This window comes from Salmo trutta, chromosome 15 (genome assembly GCF_901001165.1).
Source record: "Salmo trutta chromosome 15, fSalTru1.1, whole genome shotgun sequence".
NCBI lineage: Eukaryota > Metazoa > Chordata > Actinopteri > Salmoniformes > Salmonidae > Salmo > Salmo trutta.
The window spans coordinates 61,068,013-61,094,707 of record NC_042971.1 but is presented as its reverse complement, the minus strand read 5'-3'; the positions used below and the strand labels follow the sequence as shown (position 1 = coordinate 61,094,707).

General features: G+C 42.7%; 2 protein-coding genes across 4 annotated transcripts in view; one reads left to right on the top strand and one right to left on the bottom strand.

Moving 5' to 3' along the window:
• Positions 1–12,917, top strand: part of LOC115149493 (macrophage mannose receptor 1) — a 37,584-nt gene extending 24,667 nt beyond the window's left edge. The window contains exons 22-49 of the mRNA XM_029692425.1: positions 968–1,102; positions 1,221–1,375; positions 1,581–1,725; positions 1,823–1,877; positions 2,085–2,151; positions 2,263–2,396; positions 2,512–2,555; positions 2,900–3,073; positions 3,198–3,352; positions 3,480–3,593; positions 3,685–3,800; positions 4,022–4,173; positions 4,266–4,471; positions 5,340–5,739; positions 5,871–6,040; positions 6,167–6,237; positions 6,337–6,437; positions 7,438–7,557; positions 7,651–7,788; positions 7,890–8,044; positions 8,215–8,314; positions 8,442–8,677; positions 8,807–8,993; positions 10,696–10,944; positions 11,885–12,067; positions 12,158–12,214; positions 12,324–12,469; positions 12,740–12,917. Of these exons, the coding sequence (XP_029548285.1) occupies positions 968–1,102; positions 1,221–1,375; positions 1,581–1,725; positions 1,823–1,877; positions 2,085–2,151; positions 2,263–2,396; positions 2,512–2,555; positions 2,900–3,073; positions 3,198–3,352; positions 3,480–3,593; positions 3,685–3,800; positions 4,022–4,173; positions 4,266–4,471; positions 5,340–5,739; positions 5,871–6,040; positions 6,167–6,237; positions 6,337–6,437; positions 7,438–7,557; positions 7,651–7,788; positions 7,890–8,044; positions 8,215–8,314; positions 8,442–8,677; positions 8,807–8,993; positions 10,696–10,944; positions 11,885–12,067; positions 12,158–12,214; positions 12,324–12,469; positions 12,740–12,784 (4,010 nt within the window). The 3' untranslated portion in view covers positions 12,785–12,917. The remainder of the gene's footprint in view (positions 1–967; positions 1,103–1,220; positions 1,376–1,580; positions 1,726–1,822; positions 1,878–2,084; positions 2,152–2,262; positions 2,397–2,511; positions 2,556–2,899; positions 3,074–3,197; positions 3,353–3,479; positions 3,594–3,684; positions 3,801–4,021; positions 4,174–4,265; positions 4,472–5,339; positions 5,740–5,870; positions 6,041–6,166; positions 6,238–6,336; positions 6,438–7,437; positions 7,558–7,650; positions 7,789–7,889; positions 8,045–8,214; positions 8,315–8,441; positions 8,678–8,806; positions 8,994–10,695; positions 10,945–11,884; positions 12,068–12,157; positions 12,215–12,323; positions 12,470–12,739) is intronic.
• Positions 12,918–22,942: 10,025 nt separating this feature from the next.
• Positions 22,943–26,695, bottom strand: part of LOC115149491 (AF4/FMR2 family member 1) — a 76,227-nt gene continuing 72,474 nt past the window's right edge. For all 3 annotated transcript variants that reach the window (XM_029692421.1, XM_029692422.1, XM_029692424.1), the window contains exon 19: positions 22,943–26,608. In XM_029692421.1, the coding sequence (XP_029548281.1) occupies positions 26,484–26,608 (125 nt within the window). In that variant the 3' untranslated portion in view covers positions 22,943–26,483. The remainder of the gene's footprint in view (positions 26,609–26,695) is intronic.

Here is a 26,695-nt window from a genome sequence, read left to right as displayed (position 1 = left end):
AGACCCAACCCCAACCAGACCCAACCCAACCAGACACAATCCCAACCAGACCCAACCCCAACCAGACCCAACCCCCACCAGACCCAACCCCCACCAGACCCAACCAGACCCAACCCCCACCAGACCCAACCCCCACCAGACCCAACCAGACCCAACCCCCACCAGACCCAACCAGACCCAACCCCCACCAGACCCAACCAGACACAACCCAACCAGACCCAACCCCAACCAGACCCAACCCCAACCAGACACAATCCCAACCAGACTCAACCCCCACCAGACCCAACCAGACACAACCCAACCAGACCCAACCAGACACAACCCAACCAGACCCAACCCCAACCAGACACAATCCCAACCAGACACAACCCAACCAGACCCAACCCCAACCAGACACAATCCCAACCAGACACAACCCAACCAGACCCAACCCCACCAGACCCAACCCAACCAGACCCAACCCCAACCAGACCCAACCCCAACCAGACCCAACCCCAACCAGACCCAACCCAACCAGACCCAACCCAACCAGACCCAACCCAACCAGACCCAACCCAACCCAATCCAATCCAAACCCAACCAGACCCAACCCCAACCAGACCCAACCCAACCAGACCCAACCCCAACCAGACCCAACCCCAATCAGACCCAACCCCAACCAGACCCAACCAGACCCAACCCAACCAGACCCAACCCAACCAGACCCAACCCCAACCAGACCCAACCCCAATCAGACCCAACCCCAACCAGACCCAACCCCAACCAGACCCAACCCAACCAGACCCAACCCCAACCAGACCCAACCCCAACCAGACACAACCCCAACCTTAACCAGATCCGATCCCCACCAGACCGAACCCCCACCAAACCCAACCCCCAAAAAAAACTGAAACCATGAATCACTGTTACATTATTTTACTGCACTTATTTACATGATGCCTCTTGTGGTCGTGTTTTGATCTTTCAGTGTGTCTGAGGGGACTGGGTGTGGAGGATGGTAACGTCACTGACTCCATGCTGTCCGCCTCGTCTTCACAGAGTTCACATGGTCCAAACGGAGCTCGTCTGAATGGTGGCTCTTGCTGGATGCCATCAAATCCCTGTACGTTTCACCTGGCACCTCGTCCTTCATCTCACATTTGGTATTTGTGAAATAATTTGATTTTTCCAGAAATTAACTTCAATCACGTTCATTTCCCTCTCCACTGACATCACCACAGTAAACTCCTGGATCCAGGTGAACCTGGGTGAGGCCAAAAAGATCACAGGTGTTGTGATCCAGGGGTGTCCTGGTGCAGATCACTGGGTGACTAAATTCAAGATCCAGCACAGTATGGATGGAAGCAAATGGACTGACTACAAAGATGATGGAGGGGTAAATCACATCAAACATTCACGGCTGGATTCCCAGGCACAGTTTATGCCTAGTCCTAGACTAAAAAGCAGTCTAAGACCAGGCTCAATATGTGTCTGGGAAGCCAGCCCACAATTTGTAGGTCTTTGGTCCAATGCCCCATATTGGGATAGCTGGATTATAAACTCCAGATCATAATTGCACTTTGTTCTTCCTATTTGTCCAGGTATTCACAGGCTGTATGGACAGAAACACTCCAGAGACACAGCTTCTGGGCACTCCTGTCTCTGCCCAGTATGTCAGGATTCTTCCCCAGGAATTCAACGGACAGACTGGTCTTCGCTTTGACATCCTCGGATGTATACCTGACTGTAGGCGAAAACTGTTTTGCTAACCTTTTAGCATTTCTTTGTTGAGAAATGTTTTGTGTCCACTCAGAATACAGAGAGAGGTGTTTTCTTTTCACAGATGCTGTGTCCTGTGATGCAAAGCCCAACTTTAACTTTGCAAATGATCGTATGACGTAAGTCCCTTCAACTTCTGCCCTCTACTCCAAAATGCCTGCTCAGTTGCCTAGGTCCTGACCACTACGCCAAGACCCTGATGACTACTGTGTCACGTTATTTTGGGTCTGAGCTGAGCAGGCAGTGTGAAGTGGAGGCAAAATAGGATTTTAATAAGACATGAATGGAAAATACATGAAGCTAATTTCACATTGTGTATCTTTCAGTGTACACTGCCCAGCAGGATGTGCGCAACTACCATATACTGTTTTTGGCTCTGTCGTATATCGTGGGGTGAGTGAATTAAGTGATTTAACCATCAACTCCCAATGATTCAACAGAAAATTTGGAGTGAGGAATGTGAGGATATTGATGTATGTTGATATGTGCTTGCATTACACGAAGGACTCCAACATCTGTGCAGCTGGTGTCCATGCAGGAGTAATCCTGAATGATATCGGAGGAGACTGTACTATGTTGAAAGAACCAGGCCAGAACTTCTACAGCGGCTCCACCAAGAACGGCATCACCTCCAGGCAGTGAGTGTCTCATTATTGCATGATGGTGCACTGTCTACACTAAATGAATGAATTAATTAATTACGAACCAAACCATGCAGCCAATACCAACATAGTAACCTTTGACCTTCAACAGGTATGATGGGAACTATCAAATATCATACCAGTTTGCAGAGGAAGGTATGTTAGACTAGACTACACCAATGCTCAGACATCAATCACGTAACCTAAGGACACTAATATGGGCTCCTGAGTGGCGCAGCGGTCTAAGACACTGCATTTCAGTGCTAGAGGCGTCACTACAGACCCTGGTTCGATCCCGGGCTGTATCACAACTGGCTGTGATCGGGAGTCCCATAGGGCGGCGCACAATTGGCCCAGCGTCGTCCGGGTTTGGCCGGTGTAGGCCGTCATTGTAAATACTAATTTGTTCTTAACTGATTTGCCTAGTTAAATAAAGAAAATGTTATTGAATGTGCTGTAGGCTACATGTTGTCTCAACTCCTACTTTGATTCCTTTGCAGAGTTGAGATGCTCGGGGCCTGACTGGTATGAATTTGGGGAGTTCTGCTACAAGCCCTATGGAGATAAAAAGACATGGCATGCAGCCCGTGGAGAGTGCAGGAAGCTGGGAGCTGACCTGGTGTCCATTCAGTCCATGACAGAACAGAGCTGGCTGGAGAGCTACCTTTACTCCGGTAAGAGTCCACCTGGTCCGTATGGGAAAGTATGGATCTCTATGGGTCCGTATGGGGGAACATAAACGCTGCTTATTGTTGGAAAGCTTAGCTGACGACTTCTTTTGATATGTCTTCCTTGTAGCCACCAATGATGTGTGGATTGGGCTGAATGATCTGGGCTTCTCAGGCCTGTTCTCCTGGTCAGACAACCACTGGGTCACTTTCACCTACTGGTCACCAGGAGAACCCAACAACCATCAAGGCTTCAATGAGGACTGTGTGGAGATGTTTTATCAGGTAACACGGTTAGCTTGGGCTCACATGCTTAACTCTTAACTATTACCCCTATACTCTTAACCTTACTGTTATCGTCACTTTAACCTGACGCTTGTCCAACCAAAGGTTTTATGTTCCTTTATTACAGACTGGTAGATGGAATGATGTCCCCTGCACAGAACTGAACACTTATATATGCAAGATGCCCAAAGCCCACTACCCGCTTCCCTCCGTCATGCCCACTGTGTACGGATGCACACAGGTGAGTGCTTGTCCTGTTGTACCTGTCTATAGCTGTCCCTCTGCAGCACCACATCAGTGTGTGTGTGTGTGTGTGTGTGTGTGTGTCATAGGGCTGGGACGCCTATGGCTATTCCTGTTACTGGATGGAAGAGACCGCCAGAAGCTGGTCAGACGCCAAGGCTTTCTGTGAGCAGCAAAACAGCAAACTTCTACACATTGGGGACATGTGAGTGTGATTACCTCAGCATCTCACAAGAAGTGTTTATGTTGTGGCAGATACAGATCATCAGTCTGGTGTACTTCAATCTGTTGGACCATTTTATTTTTATCCAAAAGGGGCATCACATTCAAGACCAACAAACCCTTCGAATCTTGGCATGCCTCAAGATGTCTATAATGCTGGTCTTTGATTGGTGTTGAATATAATATCTGTGATGTCTTTCCCAGTTATGAACAGTCCCACTTCACGGTGAAACTGGCTGGATACACTGGTTTGTGGTGGATTGGACTGAGGGCCAGTGGTGATTCAGGAGGGGTGGATTACATCTGGGATAATGGGGCACCTCTCACCTTCACACACTGGGATCGAAACCAGCCAGGTACAGTCATTTTACACCCATTAACCAATCTGAAGTATTTTCATGTTAGTATATCAGTTGAATTGTTTACCATTGTCTTTGTGATCCTCCAGATAACCATGCGGGAACCTGCGTTGGCATGACTACGGGCCTTACTGGTGGGTTCTGGGATGACAAGCCATGCACTGAGGTGTTCCCATTCGTGTGTGAGACACCAAGGCCTGACATCACCCCGCCCACTAAACCTCCAACTCCTCCCCCTTCACCGGACTGTGCGGATGGTTGGACGGCTGAGCGACACTTCAGGAACTGCTACAAGGTAAAGATATAGACTAGCTTCATCTGAACTGATACAGGATAAAGATACAGACTAGCTTCATCTGAACTGCTGAACTAGTACAGGTTAAAGATACAGACTAGCTTCATTTGAACTGATACAGGCTAAAGATACAGACTAGCTTCATCTGAACTGATACAGGATAAAGATACAGACTAGCTTCAGCTGAACTGATACAGGCTAAAGATACAGACTAGCTTCAGCTGAACTAATACAGGGTAACGATACAGACTAGTTTCATCTGAACTGATACAGGCTAAAGATACAGACTAGCTTCATCTGAACTGATACAGGCTAAAGATACAGACTAGCTTCATCTGAACTGATACAGGCTAAAGATACAGACTAGCTTCAGCTGAACTAATACAGGGTAAAGATACAGACTAGCTTCATCTGAACTGATACAGGCTAAAGATACAGACTAGCTTCAGCTGAACTAATACAGGGTAAAGATACAGACTAGCTTCATCTGAACTGCTGAACTAGTACAGGGTAAAGATACAGACTAACTTCATCTGAACTGATACAGGCTAAAAATACAGACTAGCTTCAGCTGAACTAATACAGGGTAAAGATACAGACTAGCTTCAGCTGAACTGATACAGGCAAAAGATACAGACTAGCTTCATCTGAACTGATACAGGCTAAAGATACAGACTAGCTTCATCTGAACTGATACAGGCTAAAGATACAGACTAGCTTCAGCTGAACTGATACAGGCTAAAGATACAGACTAGCTTCATCTGAACTGATACAGGGTAAAGAGCCTCAAACACTATATGAACTGAAGAAACAACAACATAGCGTTATCTGAAGTGCTACAAGTTGAATCTCTAAATGTTTGTTGTAGCTCTTCATGGTGGACTTCTCCAAGAAGAAGAGCTGGTCCGCAGCCCGTGAAGACTGTACCTCCAGGGGGGCAGACCTTGTCAGTATCCATAACATGGAGGAAGAGAACTTCCTGTCCACGCACACCAAGGGGAAGTCCAAGTGGATCGGTCTGCAACACAACCCTATAGATGGAGGTTACCACTGGAGTGACGCTACTCCTGTGAGCCACACCAACTGGGGACATGGGGAACCCAACAATCATGAGGGTCGTGAGGACTGTGTAGAGATGGTGAGCAACTCAAATGGAACGTCCTCTTGGTGGAACGATCTCAACTGTGATGCCCATCAGGACTGGATCTGCATGATCTCCAAGGGGAAGAAACCCATCGTTCCTCCAGTACCTCCTCCTCCTGTTCCAGGTAACCAGCGTAGTGCACCTCTGATCGCACTGTTAAACCATAAGATAGCACCATAGAGTCATGATCATTGATTTGTTCTAGAAGTTTCTATGACCTGTATGACCCTGAGAATTGGCTTGTATCTTTTCCAGCACCTGACTGCGGTACCAACGCTGTCTGGAGGAAGAACAATGGCATCTGCTACTACTACAATGACACGGACATAGTAGACTTCCAGACAGCTATGTCCCGCTGCTACGATGAGAAGGCTCAACTGGTCTCCATCTTAAACAAAGATGAACAGGCGTACATCAACACGATGGTGTGATATGCTTGTCCAAGCAGACCTTTTTTGTTCTTGTTTGTTTTTTTGTTTATCGGTTGTGCAGGAGATGTTACAAAAATCTCAGTGGGCGGCTCCTCTCAGTAACGTTTCTTGACATTGCAGATTGGGACGGGACGGGCTGAATCATCATGGATTGGAATGTTTGTGTTTGGGATCGCAGCAGACCAATACCAGTATGTCTTTTTTTGTATTGATACTACCCATACTGTTGTATAATATGGTGTGGGACATTGTCAAGACTGCTAACCACCGATCTCTGTTCCCCTACCCAGGTGGGTGGACAGGTCCCCTGTCACATATGTTTTCTGGGGTCTGGGAGAGCCTAATAATGCCAATGGGGAGGAACAGTGTGTCCAGATGAACAGACATCAAGGTACTGATGTAAACAGGTTGAATTTTCGGAGAAAAAAAAATAGAATAAAAATAGAAATAAAAAATATTCAACTCCCATCCAACAATTTTGGTTGCATATTTTGCTGTGCGACCTGACATTACGGTGCCTACAACAAGAATCAACCAGATAATAATGATTAGTCTTCATTGTACTGTTGTTTTCGAGTGCCTTAGCGATAAAAGTGCGCACAGATTCGTTACTGTTGTTGTTTCATCATTACTACAGCGATAAACGGATTGTCAGGTAAAAAGATACTGTATGACCCATATATTGCCGACTCAATGTTTTCTTTTCTTCCTATCGTGAATTGTCTATACGTTCGTTAACCATTTCGCAGGCTGTACCAAAACTCCTCACGGGAATTTGTTGACACCTTGTTCAGTCATGTAAATTCATTAGCTAGCTAACAAACTTAATTAGCAGCATATCCAAACATTTGAGGAAAGAAAGGAAAAGGGATACTTCTTCAGAAGATCAATAATCATATCATTGCAATGAACTTGACGCTCTTAAAGAGACAGTGTAGAATTTTCAATTGGATGCATCTCAATACACGATGTAGAAACCTACTATTCCACAAATGACTGGAATGTCAATGACAGGTTTTTGTATCAACATTTTAGATTTTTATAAGAAACAATGGCTTTTTACGGGGTTAAGGCACGAAAGTAGCTAGAACTTTATATAGGCCCAATATAGGCTGTATCTCAATCAATTTAAAAATCTTATTTTCTGGTGCTTTTATGTAACCAGAATCAGTTCATAAAACACAGGCTTGATTTAGAAATGCATGAAAAAGACACTTGAAATATCTCAATAAAATAGAATAACTTTTCTGTTGTGCTCCGAACTTTTCTGTTGTGCTCCGAACTTTTATGTTGTGCTTCTAACTTTTTTATTTTGGGAGCACCATTCTACCACTGAAAATGGTTCATTTAGAGCCCTGTGTCCAACATATTCTGCATCTTGTGTCTCGTAGGTAATTGGAATGATGTCAACTGCGCCCGTACCAATGCAGGTTACCTGTGTAAGAAATACCCTGGTGAAGACCACACTCCTCCCCCTCCCACCCAACCCTGGACGGGATACTGCCCAGCGGGTACAGCAGACACATCCCCATTAATACTACAGGTGCTGATTGTGAAATGATCCCCTAAACACTAGTAGTAACCAGTGTCTTTGTCTGTTCTAGATTGGATGCTGTTCCGAAACAAGTGCTTCATGTTCCAAGGGCACAAGCACGGGAAGAAAGCCAACTGGGACTCTGCTCGGAGTTGGTGCCAAAGTAAAGGAGCAGAATTAGCTGTCATCGACAATCAATATGAGAACGGTAAGCTACAGAAGAAACTCTAGCTTTAGAGATCCAGTCGATCAAAGTTCCTTTGACTTTTTCCATGGTGGTTTTATATTTGAATGGCCTCTGTTCTCCAGACTTTGTGTCCAGCTATCTAAGGGATCTGAAGCTGCCAACATGGATTGGCTTGACAGACAGCCTGGTGGAGGGAGGGTTTGGCTGGAGTGATGGTGTGAGTCCAGTGTTGTACACCAACTGGGCCGACAAGGAACCCAACAACAATGGAGGACGGGTGAGAATAATGCACAGCTCCAACATACTTCAGATGAGGTTTTTTTTGAAGGTCACCATGAATGTCAAAGATTCTAAGGTTTTTCCACTCATAGACTGGATCGGTTTAAAACGAGATAATAAGCTACAAGTTTCACAAAGATTAGACTTTGACCTATTTCCTCCCCCCAGGAGCACTGCACCGCCATTACCCATAACTACTTGGTGAGTGGACGCTGGAATGATGACTTGTGCACTGAGGAGCATAGCTGGGTCTGCTCCATGAAGAAATGTTAGTGCTGACAATTTTTTTTTTAAAACAAACGTTTTTTTTTTTTTTTTTTGCACACAACTCACTCTTTGTAGCTTAATGATTTTTGTGACCTTTTGTTAAAAGTTCTATAATTTAATTCCGACAGCAAGCAGTATAGCTCCGCCAGCTCCAACTCAAAACCCCTGCCCCTCTGGTTACGTCTCCTGGTATAAGAACTGCTACAAGCTGGTGGAGGAACCGAAGACGTGGGAGGCAGCTCAGGTGGCCTGTGAGCAGGAAGGTGGTAACTTGGCCAGCGTAGACATGAGCTACGACCAGGCCTTTGTTGCTGGGGCTATACTCCAGGGCAAAGCAGACGCATGGATTGGATTAAGACGCAAGGTACTAGCCCAATCCTCTTTATAGAATTGAACTGGCATTAATCACAACGAAGATCATTTGAAGTTGTCATTTCTTTGATTACGGTAAGTGGACAGGGTGCTCTTGGTTGATGGTTTGTTGTATCTGCAGGTTGATAGCAGTTCATATACATGGACAGACGGCTGGCCAGTGTTCTTCACTCACTGGGGACCTGGGGAGCCTAGTAACCACAAAGCAGAGGGCTGTGTGAGCATGCATGCAGACCCTATCTTCCACGGAACATGGAACGACACCGATTGTAATTCTGCTAAGGCCTACATCTGCAAGACCTCCTCAGGTAGGAGCTACAGAGCCTTCAGAAAGTATTCATATCCCTTGACTTATTCCACATTTTGTTGTGTTACAGCCTGAATTCAAAAATGGATGAAATATTTTTAAAACTCTCACCCATCTACACACAATACCCCATAATGACAAAGTGAAAACATGTTTTTAGAAGTGTTTGCAAATGTATTGATAATGAAAAACAGAAATATCTAATTTACATAAGTATTCACACCCCTCCGTCAATACATGTTAGAATCACCTTTGGCAGCGATTACAGCTGTGAGTCTTTCTGGGTAAGTCTCTAAGAGCTTTGCACACCAACTTGTGTGTGCAAAACTGCTAGACAGCCATTTTTAAGTCTTACCATAGATTATCAAGGTGATTTAAATCAAAACTGTAACTAGGCCGCTAAGGAACATTCAGTGTTGTCTTGGTAAACAACTCCAGGTTATATGTAGCCTTGTGTTTTAGGTTATTGTCCTGCTGAAAGGTGAATTTGTCTCCCAGTATTCTGTTGGAAAGAATGAAACAAAAGTTTTCCACTAGGATTTTGCCTGTGCTTAGCTCTATTTCGTTTATTTATATCTATTTTTTTTTCTTCCCCCTAGTCCTTGCCGATTACAAGCATACTCCGGTTTGCCCCAAACATAATGCTTTGTATTAGGACATAAAGCTAATTTGTTTGCCAATTTTTTTTCAGTTTTACTTTAGTGCCTTATTGCAAGCAGGATGCATGTTTTAGAATATTTTTATTTAAACATTTTATTCATTTGTAAAACTTTCTTAAAAGAGAATTCCACTTTGATATTATGGGGTATTGTGCGTAGGCCAGTGACACAAAATAGATACATTTTTAAAGTCGGAAGGTACTTTACATCTCCACTGCAGCATAACCCCCTAAGGTCGATGTCCACGCCCCTGCGGAAATCTGATTTGCATAACGAAAACATCCCCATTAAAATCTGTCTCTCAATCCACTGCATCCACCTATGTTGCACTTCTGCATCTGCGGTGAAATGTGACAGAGCTAGAGAGGTGTTTGTCAGACCATGAGACATCCCGAAAAAGACGAGACTCTCACGAACACAATGGTGTTCTCCGTTTTGTTCTACGACCCCCACAATCGTTTTGGGACTCGTCTGAAGTTGGTCTGCCAACTTCTGTCTGAAGCTTCCCAAAGAGTTTGGGATACACACTAATATGTTTAGTTCCAAAAATAAGAGGTTAGATAGTTGTAAAAAATAAAAAAAAAATTAAAAAAAAATTAAAAAAAGTTTCCTGATTTTTCTTATATCTCTGAGATATTGGACAAACACTTCAGAACAAACTTCCTTTAGATTATTCTTTGGGGACTATCTGTTGTTCAATGTAGTGAACCTGCTATTCAATGCGTTTGTATGGGCTAATAGCAGTAAGGGCAAATAAAATGTTTAATCAGAAACATTTTTTATATATTTTTTGGATTCTTCAAAGGGGTCTTAAAATTCTAAATCAAATAGCAAAATTATCCTTGGTATGACCTTCTTAAAACAATTCCATATAGCTTAGTAGAACGCCCTCCCCCGCCTTAGACAGGGCTTAGACTCTTATGGGATAAGCAAACTAATTTAACTAGCCCACTCTTGACAAGTGTACTATATTTTCCACAGGTTTCCGATAATTGCAGATGTCACTTGTTAAAATACTAAATGTTTATATTCCTCTCTCCTCAGAGTCTCCTCCTCCAACCCCAGCCCCCGGAGATGGGAAATGCCTTTTTGGCTGGGTTCCCTTTGGTCGCTACTGCTACTTTGTATACAACGGGCCCCAGGGATTCTCCTGGCCAGAGGCAAGACACTACTGCCAAATAGTGAGAGGAGACCTGGCGTCCATCCACAGTAGAGCAGACACGGAGTTCATCTTGAAAATGAATTACACCAGAGTACACAACGTCTGGATCGGCCTGACCAGGGACAACAACTGTAAGTGGGTCGTTCCACGAAACCGTTTGCATACCTTCTTTATTTGAAGTAGAAATAAAAACCTGTTATATTAACTGAAGTGCCCTTTAAAATAGACCCATGGAGAATTCAATATATCAGATTTTTAATATGAATAAAGTGTTGCTAAAGTGCCAAAATTCAGCATTTTGACAGGTCCCTCCACCAGCCCTGTGTCACTTCTAGGAAGATTTCAAACCGCTCTATTGTAAAGACCTAGTTATTGTGTTGCTTTGACAAAGTCATTTCTGGAGATGATTATTTATTTAATGTGATTAGTGATTCATTTACATCTGTCACTCATTTTAAGGTCAACCCTGTTACGTGACCTGAACTCTCATTTTAATGTGGTGAAACTATTCTTTTACATATTTGGTTCAATAGAAACATTAAACATCTGATAGTCAAATCATAGCGTAAAAGCAGGTGAAATGGTTCTACTCTTTTTTTGCCATTTCCTGGTGTTTTGTGGTGAAAAACTGAGCGGGTCGAATATAACACGTCAACCCCGTTACCCATAGATAGACAGGCTAGAAATGTTTGAGCAATTACATTTTTTTTGTGAAGCTTGCATTCAATTGCCAATCCCTGTTGCACACAACCAGCTTCCATTCCCCCTATCACGAGAGGATTTATGGCTGATTTAAGATGACAGAGTTACGGTCAACCGTGTTACTTTATTTGGCACTTAATAGACACTTACTATAGTATTCTTTTAATTAACCTCTTGAGATAGGAAAACTAGTTTTTTTATTAAGTTGAACATGTGCTCTTCATTACAGACTTTTAAACCAAGTTACACTTCTGAAAAGGCATCGAATTGGTGGAACGACCCAAGTCCCATTGTGCACTGACTTTTCACTGTGTGGTTTTCTCACCTAAGTGTCGAACATTATACTAATATATATATAACTGTTTCCAGTTGGCTGGAGTTGGACAGACATGCAGCCCTTGGCTTTCCTAAACTGGGCGCCTAACGAGCCCAACGAAGCCTTCCACCAAGGAGACGTGGGAGGAGAGAACTGTGTCGAGATGTACCCTGACGGACAATGGAATGATAACAACTGTATGCAGAAGAGAGGATATGCCTGTCGCCACCGCCAATGTGAGTACTCAGTATAACTGATACAGACAGGCACAGGGTCCATTGATGCAGTATTTTCAGATGTAAATGCCACTGTTATTTCTCCTGCAGACTACACCACAGATGGCGGTGGTATAGTCATTCCTACTGATGCTCCCCAGGCTAGCAGTAAGTTTGCTATACTAGTTGCAACATTTAAAAAAAAATAAACATAGCTCTTTCCCGAAAACCATAGATCATAAAAATATTCATTCATATTTTGTCCTTTGTTAAACAGGTGCAGGACTGATAGCTGGGGCTGTGATTGGGGCCATTGTTGTCTTCACCTTGATATTTGGACTGCTATATTACGTCTTCAGCATCAGGGGAGTCAAGCTGAGTGACGTCAGCTTCCCAACAAGAACGGGAAGGAGCGTTGATGTGGTAAGTGAAGCTTCTGCTTAAGGAACCACGGTTGCTATAAAAGATGTACATAATGGTAACAGAGCACCAGAGAGGAAATAGCACTTTGCTATAAACAAAGCAAATAACAACAGGGATAATGGACATCCTTGCCTAGTTCCTCTTATCTATATTGAGATAAGGGGCGATGTTCATGTGAGGAGGTTTACAGGGATTCATGAACACTCTCCAAATGTTCAAATTTAAGAATGAATCTTCCCTCAAATGACACGATTTGTTCTTATATTGCAGCCTGCTTTTAACAACCCCAACTTTGGAGGAGAATCGGAAACATGAAACATGGGATTTGGATCTGTTTTTGTATATTTGTAATGAACCATTATTGCCACAGTTTCTCTTGTATAAGAAATCACCATGTCAATAACTTAGGTCTGTTTAAATAAAGCATGAATACAACAATCTCTAAGAACTGTTTTTGAGACATTCATTTTTGAGAGAATATATTTTCTATTAATCTCTTTAATTCTTATAAATCAGTCGGCAACATATAATATTTTCATTTCAAATGTTTATACTTTTTTTTTTAGGTTGATGATATATCGCACTACATTAGTAATAAAATCACTTTTATGAATACCAAACAAACTGGGCTACAAAGACCACCGGAGATTTAATATATCTGCCAAATGGTCAAGCTATTTTACGATAATGTATGGAATATTATTATTTACTGTTGTATTTAATGTATTCATAATGCACTATTTTCTAAAAGAGGTTTGAATTTTAAAAAAAAGTAATTTTTTTTAATACTATTTCAAATGTGTCTGTGGCTGAAAATATCATAGTTAAATTTTCCCCTGATTTACTTTTGTTATATAAATGTTTTTTTTATCATTTCACCTCATAATTCAGTTTGCTTGTGTTAGACTGCTATTACACAGTCCCTAAGTCCAGAACAGACTGTGGGAGTCACACAGTACGACATAGAGCCATGACTACATGAAACTCTATTCCACATCAAGTAACTGACGCTAAGCAGTAAAATTAGATTTAAAAAAACACCTTATGGAACAGCGGAGACTGTGAAGCAACACACACACACACACACCCACGATAACATACGCGCTATGCATACACACGGATTTAGTACTGTAGATATGTGGTAGTGGTGGAGTAGGGGCCTGAGGCCCCACAGTATTCTTCTAACTGTTATGGTAAAGCAATATATATTTTTTCACCTTTATTTAACTAGGCAAGTCAGTTTAAGAAAAAAAATCTTCTTTTCAATGACAGCCTAGGAATAGTGGGTTAACTGCCTTGTTCAGGGGCAGAATGACAGTTTTTTTTACCTTGTCAGCTCAGGGATTTGATCTTGCAACCTCTCCATTACTAGTCCAACACTCTAACCACTAGTCTACCTGCCTTGATATATTCAGCTTTTCACTGCTGGTATAGTGACTTGCCAATTTGAGTAGAGAAAGTACAAAATGTTTTGTAAATTCACACAGTGTATGCTGTAGCTTGTGTTGTGCTTTTATTATTTGTTTGAATGTTTTTAAAGTAGACTACGTGGCCAAACGTATGTGGACACCCTTCAAATTAGTGGATTTGACTATTTCAGCCACACCCGTTGTTGATAAGGTGTATACAATCGAGCACACAGCCATGCTATCTCCATAGACAAGCATTGGCAGTATAACGGCCTTACTGAAGAGCTCAGTGACATTCAACGTGGCACCGTCATAGGATGCCACCCTTCCAGCAAGTCAGTTCGTCACATTTCTGCCCTGCTAGAGCTGCCCTGGTCAACTGTAAGTGCTGTTATTGTGAAGTGAAAATATCTAGGAGCAACAACGGCTCAGCTGTGAAGTGGTAGGCCACACAAGCTTAAGGATCGGGACCGCCGAGTGCTGAAACGCGTAAAAATCGTCTGTGCTCAGTTGGAGCACTCACTACCAAGTTTCAAGCTGCCTCTGGAAGCAACGTCAGCACAAGAACTGTTGGTCGGGAGCTTTAAAAAATGGGTTTCCATGGCCGAGCAGCCGCACGCAAGCCTAAGATCACCATGCGCAATGCCAAGCTTCGGTTGGAGTGGTGTAAAGCTTGCCGCCATTGGACTCTGGAGCAGTGGAAACACATTCTCTGGATTTGATGAATCCCACTTCACATCTGGCAGTCTGACGGATGAATCCAGGAGAACGCTACCTGCCCGAATGCAAAGTGCCAAGTGTAAAGTTTGGTGAAGGAGGAATAATGGTCTGGGGCTGTTTTTCATGATTCGAGCTAGGCCCCTTAGTTCCAGTAAACAGAAATCTTAATGCTACAGCATACAATGACATTCTAGACGATTCTGTACTTCCAACTTTGTGGTAACAGTTTGGGGAAGACCCTTTCCTGTTGCAGCATGACAATGCCCCATGTAGTGTATTTGTGGATTCTGGGATTCATTTACTTCTACCTGATACATTTTATCAAGGTTTTCGATTTCGTTTTTTGTAAAAGGTCAAGGTTAATCCATGAAAATAATATAATTTAAAATGTCTTAAATTACCCAATTTTCATGAATTTGATGATATAAGCTTGCAGCCCATTCAAAAACAGTACGGGACCTGACCAGGAAGAAGACTTTCATAGGGTTTATAATGTTACCCAGGACCTTCTAATTAGCAGGTTTTGTATGGGTGGAGTTTTAGCTTGCCAGGTGACATCACTAGACGGTATAAATGAATAGACCAATAACAAAGAGTTCCAAACTAGAGGGCAGCATTCCAGAAAGAACTTTCGGATGAAATTTTTTTTCTCCTGCAAATGATTTAGAAGCCTTCCTGTTTTGTATGCGTTAGCTTACCTGTTGTATTAAACACTCCTATTTCTGGCATTATTCACACACTCAGCATTCGCTGCTTCAAGTTCAGTAGCCCACCGCTCCTCTCCTAGTTAGAGATATACAGTACATTCGGAAAGTATTCAGACCCCTCGACTTTTTACACATTTTGTTAAGTTACAGCCTTATTCTAAAATGGATTAAATAAAAAAATGCCCTCATCAATCTACACACAATACCCCATAATGACAAAGCAAAAACAGGTTTTTAGAATTTTTTGCAAATGTATGTACAAATAAAACACAGAAATACCTTATTTACATAAGTATTCAGACCCTATTCTATGAGACTCAAAATTGAGCTCAGGTGCATCCTGTTTCCATTGATCATCCCTGCTTCTACAACTTGATTGAAGTCCACCCACAGTTGACAATGCAAGGCAGAGCAAAAAACAGGCCATGAGGTCGAAGGAATTGTCCATATAGCTCTGAGACAGGATTGTGTCGAGGCACAGATCTAGGGAAGGGTTCCAAAACATTTCTGCAGCATTGAAGGTCCTCAAGAACACAGTGGCCTCCATCAACCTCTACAGGATTGGTGGGTCCCCCACTGGACGGTTGAGCTAACGTAGGCTAATTTGAATAGCATGAGGTTGTAAGTAACAAGAAAAATTCCCAGGACATAGACATATCTGATATTGGCAGAACGCTTCAATTCTTGTTAATCTAACTACACTGTCCAATTTACAGTAGCTATTACAGTGAAATAATACCATGCTATTGTTTGAGGAGAGTGCACAGTGATGAGCTTGAACATGTATTAATAAACTAATTAGGCACATTTGGGCAGCCTTGATACAACATTTTGAACAGAAATGCAATGCTTCATTGCATCAGTCTCAAATTTTGCACATACACTGCTGCCATCTAGTGGCCAAAATCTAAATTGAGCCTGGGCTGGCATAATACATGATGGTCTTTCTCGTGCATTTCAAAGATGATGGTACAAAAAAAAAGCCAAAATACCAGATCTAATGTGTTATATTCTTCTACAGTAATTTAACATTTCCTCAAACTTCAAAGTGTTTCCTTTGAAATGATATCAATAATATGCATATCCTTGCTTCAGGTCCTGAGCTACAGGAAGTTAGATTTGGGTACGTCATTTTAGGCAAAAATGTAAAAAAAAAGGGGAAACACCAAGACTCTTCCAAGAGTCCGGCCAAACAGCAATCAGGGGAGAAGGGTCTTGGTCAGGGAGAAGGGCCTTGGTCAGGGACCTACCTTACCTGACACCCTAGAGACCCACTTCAATTTGCTTACCGCCCCAATAGATCCACAGACGATGCAATCGCCATCGCACTGCACACTGCCCTATCCCATCTGGACAAGAGGAATACCTATGTAAGAATGCTGTTCATTGACAATAGCTCAGCATTCATCACCATAGTACCCTCCAAGCTCATCATTAAGCTCGAGGCCCTGGGTCTGAACCCCGCCCTGTGCAACTGGGTCCTGGACTTCCTGATGGGCCACCCCCAGGTGGTGAAGGTAGGAAACAGCACCTCCACTTTGCTGATCCTCAACACAGGGGCCCCACAAGGGTGCATGCTTAGCCGCCTCCAGTACTCTCTGTTCACCCATGACTGCATGGCCACACACGCCTCCAACTCAATCATCATGTTTGCAGACGACACAACAGTAGTAGGCCTGATTACAAACAATGACAAAACAGGTGAGGTCCTTGGGGGCGTGGTGCCAGGAAAATAACGTCTCACTCAATGTCGACAAAACAAGGGAGTTGATTGTGGACTTCAGGAAACAGCAGAGGGAGCACGCCCCTATCCACATCGACGGGACAGCAGTAGAGCAGGTGGAAAGCTTCAAGTTCCTCGGCGTACACGTCACTGCCGATCTGAAATGGTCCACCCACACAGTGTGGTGAAGAAGGCGCAACAGCGGCTCTTCAACCTCGGGAGGCAGAATAAATTTGGCTTGGCACCTAAAACACTCACAAACTGTTATAGATGCACAATTGTTGTTATACTTCATGATCTTTTTGGCCTTCCTGTGACATCGGGTGCTGTAGGTGTCCTGTAGTTGTCCTGGCGGGCAGGTAGTTTGCCCCCGGTGATGCGTTGGGCAGACCACACCATCCTCTAGAGAGCCCTGCGGTTGCGGGCGGTGCATTTGCCGTACCAGGCAGTGATACTGCCTGACAGGATGCTCCCCACCTGAGCCACTGCCTGTTTTTATTTTATTTTATTTCATCTTTATTTAATTAGGCAAGTCAGTTTTAAGGACAAATGATTATTTACAATGACGGTCTACCCGGACGACCCTGTGCCAATTGTTCACTCCGCTATCACCCAGAAGGCGAGGTCAGTACAGATGCGTCAAAGCTGGGAACGAGAGACTGAAAAACATCTTCTATCTCAAGTACATCAGACTGTTAAATAGCCATCACTAGGCGGCTTCCACACAGTTATGTAAACCTGCCCCTTAAAGGCTGCTGCCCCATATACATAGACTTGAAATCACTGGCCACTTTAATAATGGAAAACTAGTCACTTTAATAATGTTTGCATATTTTTGCTTTACTCATCTCATATGTATATACTGTATTCTATTCTACTGTATTTTAGTCTATGCCACTCTGACATTGCTTATCCTAATATTTATATATTGCTTAATTCCATTATTTTACTTTTAGGTTTGTGTGTGTTGTTGTGAATTGTTAGATATTACTGCACCGTTGGAGCTAGGAACACAAGCATTTCGCTACACCCGCAATACCATCTGCTAAACATGTGTATGTGACTAATAACATTTGATTTGAAGCTGATGGTCCCACTGACAGAGCTCAAGAGTTTGTTCTTAACAAAACACCGGTCTCAACGTCAACAGTGAAGAGGCGACTCCAGGATGCTGGCCTTCTGTCTGTGTTCTTTTGCCCATCTTAATCTTTTATTTTTATTGGCCAGTCTGAGATATGGCTTTTTCTTTGCAACTCTGCCTAGAAGGCCAGCATCCCGGAGTCGCCTCTTCACCGTTGAGACTGGTGTTTTGCGGGTACTATTTAATGAAGCTGCCAGTTGAGGACTTGTGAGGCGTCTGTTTCTCAAACTAGACACTATAATGTACTTGTCCTCTTGCTCAGTTGTGCACTGGGGCCTCCCACTCCACTTTCTATTCTGGTTAGAGCCAGTTTGCGCTGTTCTGTGAAGGGAGTAGTTCACAGCGTTGTACGAGATCTTCAGTTTCTTGGCAATTTCTTCTTTAATCAGGACAACAGCTTTCAGCTGTGCTAACATAATTGCAAAAAAATGATCAATTAGCCTTTTAAAATGATAAACTTGTATTAGCTAATGTAACAGTGTAGGTTCCGTCCCTCTCTTCGCCCCAACCCGGGCTCGAACCAGGGACCCTTGCACACATCAACAGCTGACACCCCACGAAGCATCGTTACCCATCGCGCCACAAAAGCCGCGGCCCTTGCGACGCAAGGGGAAACCCTACTTCAAGTCTCAGAGCGAGTGACGTCACTGATTGAAACGCTATTAGCGCGCACCACCGCTAACTAGCCATTTCACATCAGTTACACTAACACAACGTGCCATTGGAACACAGTTGATGGTTGCTGATATTGGGCCTCTGTATGTGTAACCGATGTGAAATGGCTAGTTAGTTAGCGGTGGTGTGCGCTAATAGCACAGATACGCTTGGTATCATCGTAGTAACGTTAATTGTATTGGGATGGGAAGCTGTTGAGGCAAAAAATGCACTGAACGGTTTACATGGTGATTGTGGATCCTTGTCTAACTGTTCATATTTCATTTAATACAGTGCGCATATTAACGGGGGATTACATTTTTTTTATAATAATATATAAATATAGGACAAAACACATCACGACATGAGACAACACTACATAAAGAGAGACCTAAGACAACAACATAGCAAGGCAGCAACACATGACAACACAGCATGGTAGCAACACAATATTACAACAACATGGTAGCAACACAACATGGTAGCAGCACAACATGGTACAAACATTATTGGGCCCAGACAACAGCACAAAGGGCAAGAAGGTAGACACAACAATACATGACGCAAAGCAGCCACAAGTGTCAGTAAGTGTGTCCATGACTGAGTCTTTGAATGAAGAGATGGAGATAAAACTGTCCAGTTTGAGTGTTTGTTGCAGCTCGTTCCAGTCGCTAGCTGCAGCGAACTGAAAAGAGGAGCGACCCAGGGATGTGTGTGCTTTAGGGACCTTTAACAGAATGTGACTGGCAGAACGGGTGTTGTATGTGGAGGATGAAGGCTGCAGTAGATATCTCAGATAGGGGGGAGTGAGGCCTAAGAGGGTTTTATAAATAAACATCAACCAGTGGGTCTTGCGACAGGTATACAGAGATGACCAGTTTATAGAGGAGTATAGAGTGCAGTGATGTGTCCTATAAGGAGCATTGGTGGCAATTCTGATGGCCGAATGGTAAAGAACATCTAGCCGCTCAAGAGCACCCTTACCTGCCGATGTATAAATTATGTCTCCGTAATCTAGCATGGGTAGGATGGTGATCTGAATCAGGGTTAGTTTGGCAGCTGGGGTGAAAGAGGAGCGATTACGATAGAGGAAACCAAGTCTAGATTTAACTTTAGCCTGCAGCTTTGATATGTGCTGAGAGAAGGACAGTGTACTTTCTAGCCATACTCCCAAGTACTTGTATAAGGTGACTACCTCAAGCTCTAAACCCTCAGAGGTAGTAATCACACCTGTGGGGAGAGGGGCATTCTTCTTACCAAACCACAATACCTTAGTTTTGGAGGTGTCCAGAACAAGGTTAAGGGCAGAGAAAGCTTGTTGGACACTAAGAAAGCTTTGATGTTTAACACAAAATCCGGGGAGGGGCCAGCTGAGTATAAGACTATCATCTGCATATAAATTGATGAGAGCGCTTCCTACTGCCTGAGCTATGTTGTTGATGTAAAATTGAGAAGAGCGTGGCGCCTAGGATCGAGCCTTGGGGTACTCCCTTGGTGACAGGAAGTGGCTGAGACAGCAGATTTTGACTTTATACACTACACTCTTTGAGAGAGGTAGTTAGCAAACCAGGCCAAAGACCCCTCAGAGACACCAATACTCCTTAGCCCACAAGAATGGATTGGTCCACCGCAGGTATTCTCAAACTGGGGTATGCGTACCTCCAGGGGTACGCGCAATGCTGTCGGGGGTACGCCAAATAAAAATGTGATTCACATTTAAAAATATATATATCTTTTTTTACTTCACATTTTCAAACAGTCGATTTGTATTTTCCAACAGGGTTATACATTTGGGTAAGGTGTTTTTCTCGCCTGAGTAGCCTTGTTTCACTGCCAAAAAGAAAATTAAACCATCTATTGTTTAGCGAAATAACAACACAATGTCAAATACAGGAAGCCTAGTCAAATAATTAATATCCAATCACATTAACCGTTAATCTCTCGCGGGAATTCCACTAACGGTCCGTATGTAGCCAAACGTAGCTGCTGCTCATGTTGATATCTGTACTGATGGCGCAAAAGCCATGACAGGGAGACATAGTGGAGTGGTAACGTGGGTGCCAGCAGTTGCTCCCGACGCCACTTGGGTCCACTGCAGCATCCACCGAGAGGCTCTTGCTGCCAAGGGAATGACTGACAGCTTGAAACACATTTTGGACACTACAGTGACAATGGTTACCTTTGTTAAAGCAAGGCCACTGAACTCTCTTGTATTTTCTGCACTATGCAATGATATGGGCAGCGACCATGTAATGCTTTTATAACATACTGAAGTGCGCTGGTTATCAAGGGGCAAAATATTGACACATTTTTTTAAAAAGTGAGACAAGCTTAAGGTTTTCTTTACTGACCATAATTTTCACTTGTCTGATCGCTTGTATGATGACGAGTTTCTCACACGACTGGCCTATCTGGGTGATGTTTTTCTCGCCTGAATGATCTGAATCTAGGATTACAGGGACTCTCTGCAACTATATTCAATGTGCGGGACAAAACTGAGGCTATGATTAAGAAGTTGGAGCTCTTCCCTGTCTGCATTAACAAGGACAACACACAGGTCTTTCCATCATTGTATTATTTTTTGTGTGAAAATGAACTCAAGCTTACGGACAATGTTAAATGTGATATAGCGAAGCACCTGAGTGAGTTGGGTGCGCAATTACGCAGGTACTTCCCCGAAACGGATGACACAAATTAATTTGTTATCCCTTTTATGCCCTGCCTCCAGTCCACTTACCGATATCTGAACAAGAGCCTCATCGAAATTGCAACAAGCGGTTATGTGAAAATTGAATTTAAACAGAAGCCACTGTCAAATTTCTGGATTGGGCTGCGCTCAGAGTATCCTGCCTTGGCAAATCGGGCTGTTAAGACACTGATGCTCTTTGCAACCATGCACCTATGTGAGAGTGGATTCTCAGCCCTCACTAGGAAAACTAAAATACAGGCACAGACTGTGTGTGGAAAATGATTTAAGACTGAGACTCTCTCCAATACAACCCAACATTGCAGAGTTATGTGCATCCTTTCAAGCACACCCTTCTCATTAACCTGTGGTGAGTTACAATTTTCAAGGAACAAATAAGGTTTATATGGTAAGATGGTTAAACAAAGAGCAAGATTGATTATTCTATTATTATTTGTGCACTGGTCCTATAAGAGCTCTTTGTCACTTCCCACGAGCCGGGTTGTAACAAAAACTCACTCATGTTTAATATATGTATCGCATAGTGTGTGTGTGGCAAGCTTACAATGATGGCAAAAAAAAAACGTTTGAGAGTGCGCTGACCCTGGTGCTAGAGGGGGTAACGCAGCTGGAGGTTGAATTTTAAGGGGTACGGGACTATGAAAAGTTTGGGAACCGCTGGTCTACCGTATCAAAAGCTTTGACCAAGACAATAAAAATAGCAGCACATTGCTTAGAATCAAGGGTAATAGTGACAATCATTGAGGACCTTTAAGGTTGCAGTGACACATCCATAACCTGAGCAGAAACCAGACTGCATACCCGAGAGAATACTATAGACATCAAGAAAGCTGATCAGTTGATTATTGACAAGTTTTTCCAACACAAACAGGGCAAAATAGAAATAGGTCTATAACAGTTAGGATCAGCTTGATCTCCCCCTTTAAATAAAGGACGAACCGTGGCTGCCTTCCAAGCAATGGGAACCTCCCCAGAAAGGAGAGAGAGGTTAAAAAAGGTCAGCGATATGCTTGGTGATGATAGGGGCAGCAACCTTAAAGAAGAAAGGATCTAAACCATCTGACCCAGATGTTTTATTTGGGGTCAAGTTTCAGGAGCTCTTTTAGCACCTCGGACTCAGTGACTGCCTGCAGGGAGAAACTTTGTAGCGGGGCAGGGGAAAAAGAGGAGCATCGGGGAGAGTCGCATTAGAAGGGGTGGGAGATGAGGAAATGTTGGACAGCAAGGAGGCATGGCTGAGTCATCAGCAACACAGTAGTTAATTCATTCCGTTTTTGAAAGTATCCGGGGGGGGGGTTTACATGTTCTTGCATTGAATTCATGTTTTATAGCAGACATCATAATTATGAAATAAATCAGAATGTCATGGCACTGTACTACTGTAGTTATAGCAGAATAATTCACACAGCCAGCACATTTTCCCCAAAGTTTATTGCCTCAAACATTTTACAGTGCAGGGGGTCTGGCCTAGATGTACTGTTGAGCCAGTTAAAACATTATCAACAACTCATCAGCTACAGCAGCCAAGTTGCAAAAGGTCTGCAAAACAGCATCTTTGGGGGAAAAGGAACTTGAGTCAAAGAAAACCAAAATTCATTGTCAAATCAGTCTTTATACATCTCTGTACATTGCAGCTCAAACTATTTACATATTTCCACAAGGCAAAAAAGTTTAATTACAAAAGATTTCTACACATTTTCCCAGTAAATGACCAAGGTGATGTTGTTCCTTTTAGTGTGATATCATATATTTATGGACAATAATTATAAATTCTGCACACAATAACTACAACTGAAGCGCAAAAAAAAAAAAAAAAAAAAAAAAAAGATTGAAATGAAGCATGACAATAAAGCTTCAAAAATATGAAAAGGACATGTAGCATGACAGAAACCAGAGCAACGTTTTAGTAAGTACAAAATGTAGAATGTCATATCAAAACAGGACAACATTTCATTTCATGTGCAGTTTGACATCCAAGTTGGGTAACTCAAAGTATGATTGATTACTTACAAAGCAGCCTACTTTGGAGGAAAATATATTTTAAAAAAGCCATGTTACCAGTATAGTCTATTCATACGGTTCATATTTGTGATAAAATAAATACATGAACGCATTTTTCTTTTGTGGTTCCATGTGCAGCCCTTATATATTTGCACGCCAATAGAAATAGCTTTTCCAGTGAGCTCCAATTTTTATTTTTATTTTTTAAACAGTATAGTAACAATAAAACAATTCAATCAACTAAACGGCATAGATTTAGTCCATTTTAAGCAAAGCATGGTGATGTAAACCAATCTCCAATCTTTCATCAAAAACAGTATTTTATTAATGTTCTAGGTATTGTTTTGCATTCACCGCTCTGTTTTATTGCTCTTAACCAAAGTCTTACAACAAGCAAGAGGACTGTGACACGTCAAAGTTGTCTTTTCTGTCCAACCCGGAGGAGAACACTGAAGGAAACCGAAAATACACTGAAACAAGTGCAAACGATACACGTTGTTTTATCTTGCTGTAAGCATTGTGTTAATGCTGAAATGAGAGAGGCAGGGTTGTATAGGCTTAAATATCAGAATATTGATTGACTGATACAAAATAATAAGGATCACTAGTATTTCGCCATCAATAACATCCGTTAAATACTAAATAAACCACTGATTTAATGAAATACAAGTGTGTAATTGTAATAGCGTCAAACCCCCAACCTTTTTGAAATCAGAAAAACAAAATACCAAGTCATTCATTCTACAGAAATTGAACAGGGCGCTTTAAAGGGAATATATGTCAATTCATTCTACAGAAAGGCATTGTCTAGGTGTGGTAATCTTTGATCTCCATGAAGAGACGGTGCTGAACACACACGATGTAGATAAATGTCCATGATAAAAATTAATACTCCTCTAGAGACATTGTTTATGTCCCAAATTGGACCATGTTCCCTACATAGTAGACTACTTGGTCAAAAATAGTGCACTATATAGGGAATAGGGTGCAATTTGGGACGCACATCTTGTCATCTAGGGAGTTGTGTGGTCTAAAAATGGTGGTAATAGGTACTGAAGCGATAAAATGGGCAATAGGGTCAAAGGCCAGTTGTAAGATTTAGCCAATCATTTGCCCAGTCACTTCTGCTGACCTGTGTGGTACATAAATTGTAGTTTCAACTACCGTACAAAGAAAAAAAAAACATCAATCATTTAGATGTGTTGACAAGTGTTATTTTCAAATGACTTGGGCTGTTATTGTATGTACGCACAGGATGTGACACCAGAGCTACGCAAAGGGTGTAAACAAAACAGCCTGTAAACGCTTCCTCACAGGTTGCCAGTCCTACAGTGAATCATTTCCAACTTTCACGGCTGTTAGTAAAGGGAAGAGTATCCTGCTTTCAAAACTCCTACCACATACTCAATCTACTTTTGACTTCAGTTAATGGGACTTGCTTTGTCAATGATCAATACAAGATGATGATATATTCAATAAGTATTTCATTTGGGAAGACAGATGCAAGTGTCCTTAAAAAAACCCATCTAAGGCACTTTTATTTCTACTGAACGATGCCATGTCTGTATAAAAACTGGTTTGATGCGCAGCTTCAGCCTGCGTGTTAAAAAGCATGTATGCTGAATAGATTGCAGAACTAGAGAAAACGCTCTCAACCATCACATTAGGCCACAGTCCCTCCCTCTCTCCCCTACCATCAGACAGCGTTGCTCTGCTTCCCATGTGCAGTGAAGATGAGGTAGTTACTTCCTGCTTCCTGTCTGAAGAGTAGGGACCAGGGCTACTGGTCAAATCAGACTATTTGGTTTCTTATCTAAATGTCTTAGATGAACAGTTATTGTTGATAAAAAAAAAGGGAAAGTAAGTACAAAATGCAACTGAAATCATATTTCTGTTATGACTGAGTGAACATAGTGGACCCACCCTGGCACGTAGAAGCCATCTCTTTTGAAGAGTGAAAAAAAAAAGGGGGAAAAAGAATAATAAATCGTCACAAAAAGCATCATCTTTGACTCCATTCAAGAACACTGACGTCCATATTTCAGGACAATGCATCTAGTCACTTTAAAATACTTTATGGTAGAGCAGAGACATCCTAACTATATCCTGCCGAATTCGACCAGTATTATTAGACGTGTCTGGGATGCATAGATCCCTTCACTTCTATAGGACCTTTTAGTTGGCTGTGAAGTAAAACATTGGCCATATCAACGCTTTTGATTAAAAAAAAACAAAAAAAACATCAACAATATATTTATAGTGATATAATAATAAAGATCATGATAATGAGGCTAATAAATAAGCTTTTTTTTTGTCATCACTGCTTTGCATTACCACAGGAGAAAAGGTGAGAAAGCCTCTGAACCCCAACCCCCCCCCCAAAAAAAGCAGGTATCTTCAGACAACCATCCAACAGGGACACACCCTCACTGACCTCCAAGACAGACAGGACCCAGAGGGGTGGGGCAGGCCACAAGGAGACACCCCTACTGACCCCCAGAGGGGTGGGGCAGGCCACAGGGAGACACCCCTACTGACCCCCAGAGGGGTGGCAGGGCCAGTCAGCTGGCTGTGTGGCCCGTTGTTGAGAAAGGGAGGGAGTCCTATTCAGCTCAGCCTCCATCAGCCCCCCCTGAGCTCCAGAGGATGTGGTAGTTGTTTGTTGATGGAACCTTCAATGTGACCAATAGAGGACAGGGACCCGAAAATGCATGTAATCCGTGTGTGTGTGTGAGATATATATAGATATATGTAGTTGAGAGACAATGAAATAAAAGGTGACTTGATATCAATGTGAACAACTTGTAGAGGGACTTGGGATCCTGCATTCATCTGATGGCCCGTCAATAAATAAAAACAAAAAGGATGTTGTGGACAGGGAAATCCAGGGCTAGGCAATCCAGGACTGGGCATTGTCGACAGGGCAAGGGCTGGGACGGGGATGAGAAGCGGTCACTGTGTCTCGCGGGTGTCCAGTCGGAGCCACTGCAGTCCCTGCCGTGTGTGACGTACCAGAGAGCTCATGGTGGACGTCAGGCTCAACGGGCCCAGAGCCAAGTCCAACTCAGACAGCAAACCTAGAGAGACATGGAAAGATAAGGAAATAGACTGAGTAGGAGTAATGAAAACACTCACATGAATATTACTACAATCAAAATCAAATG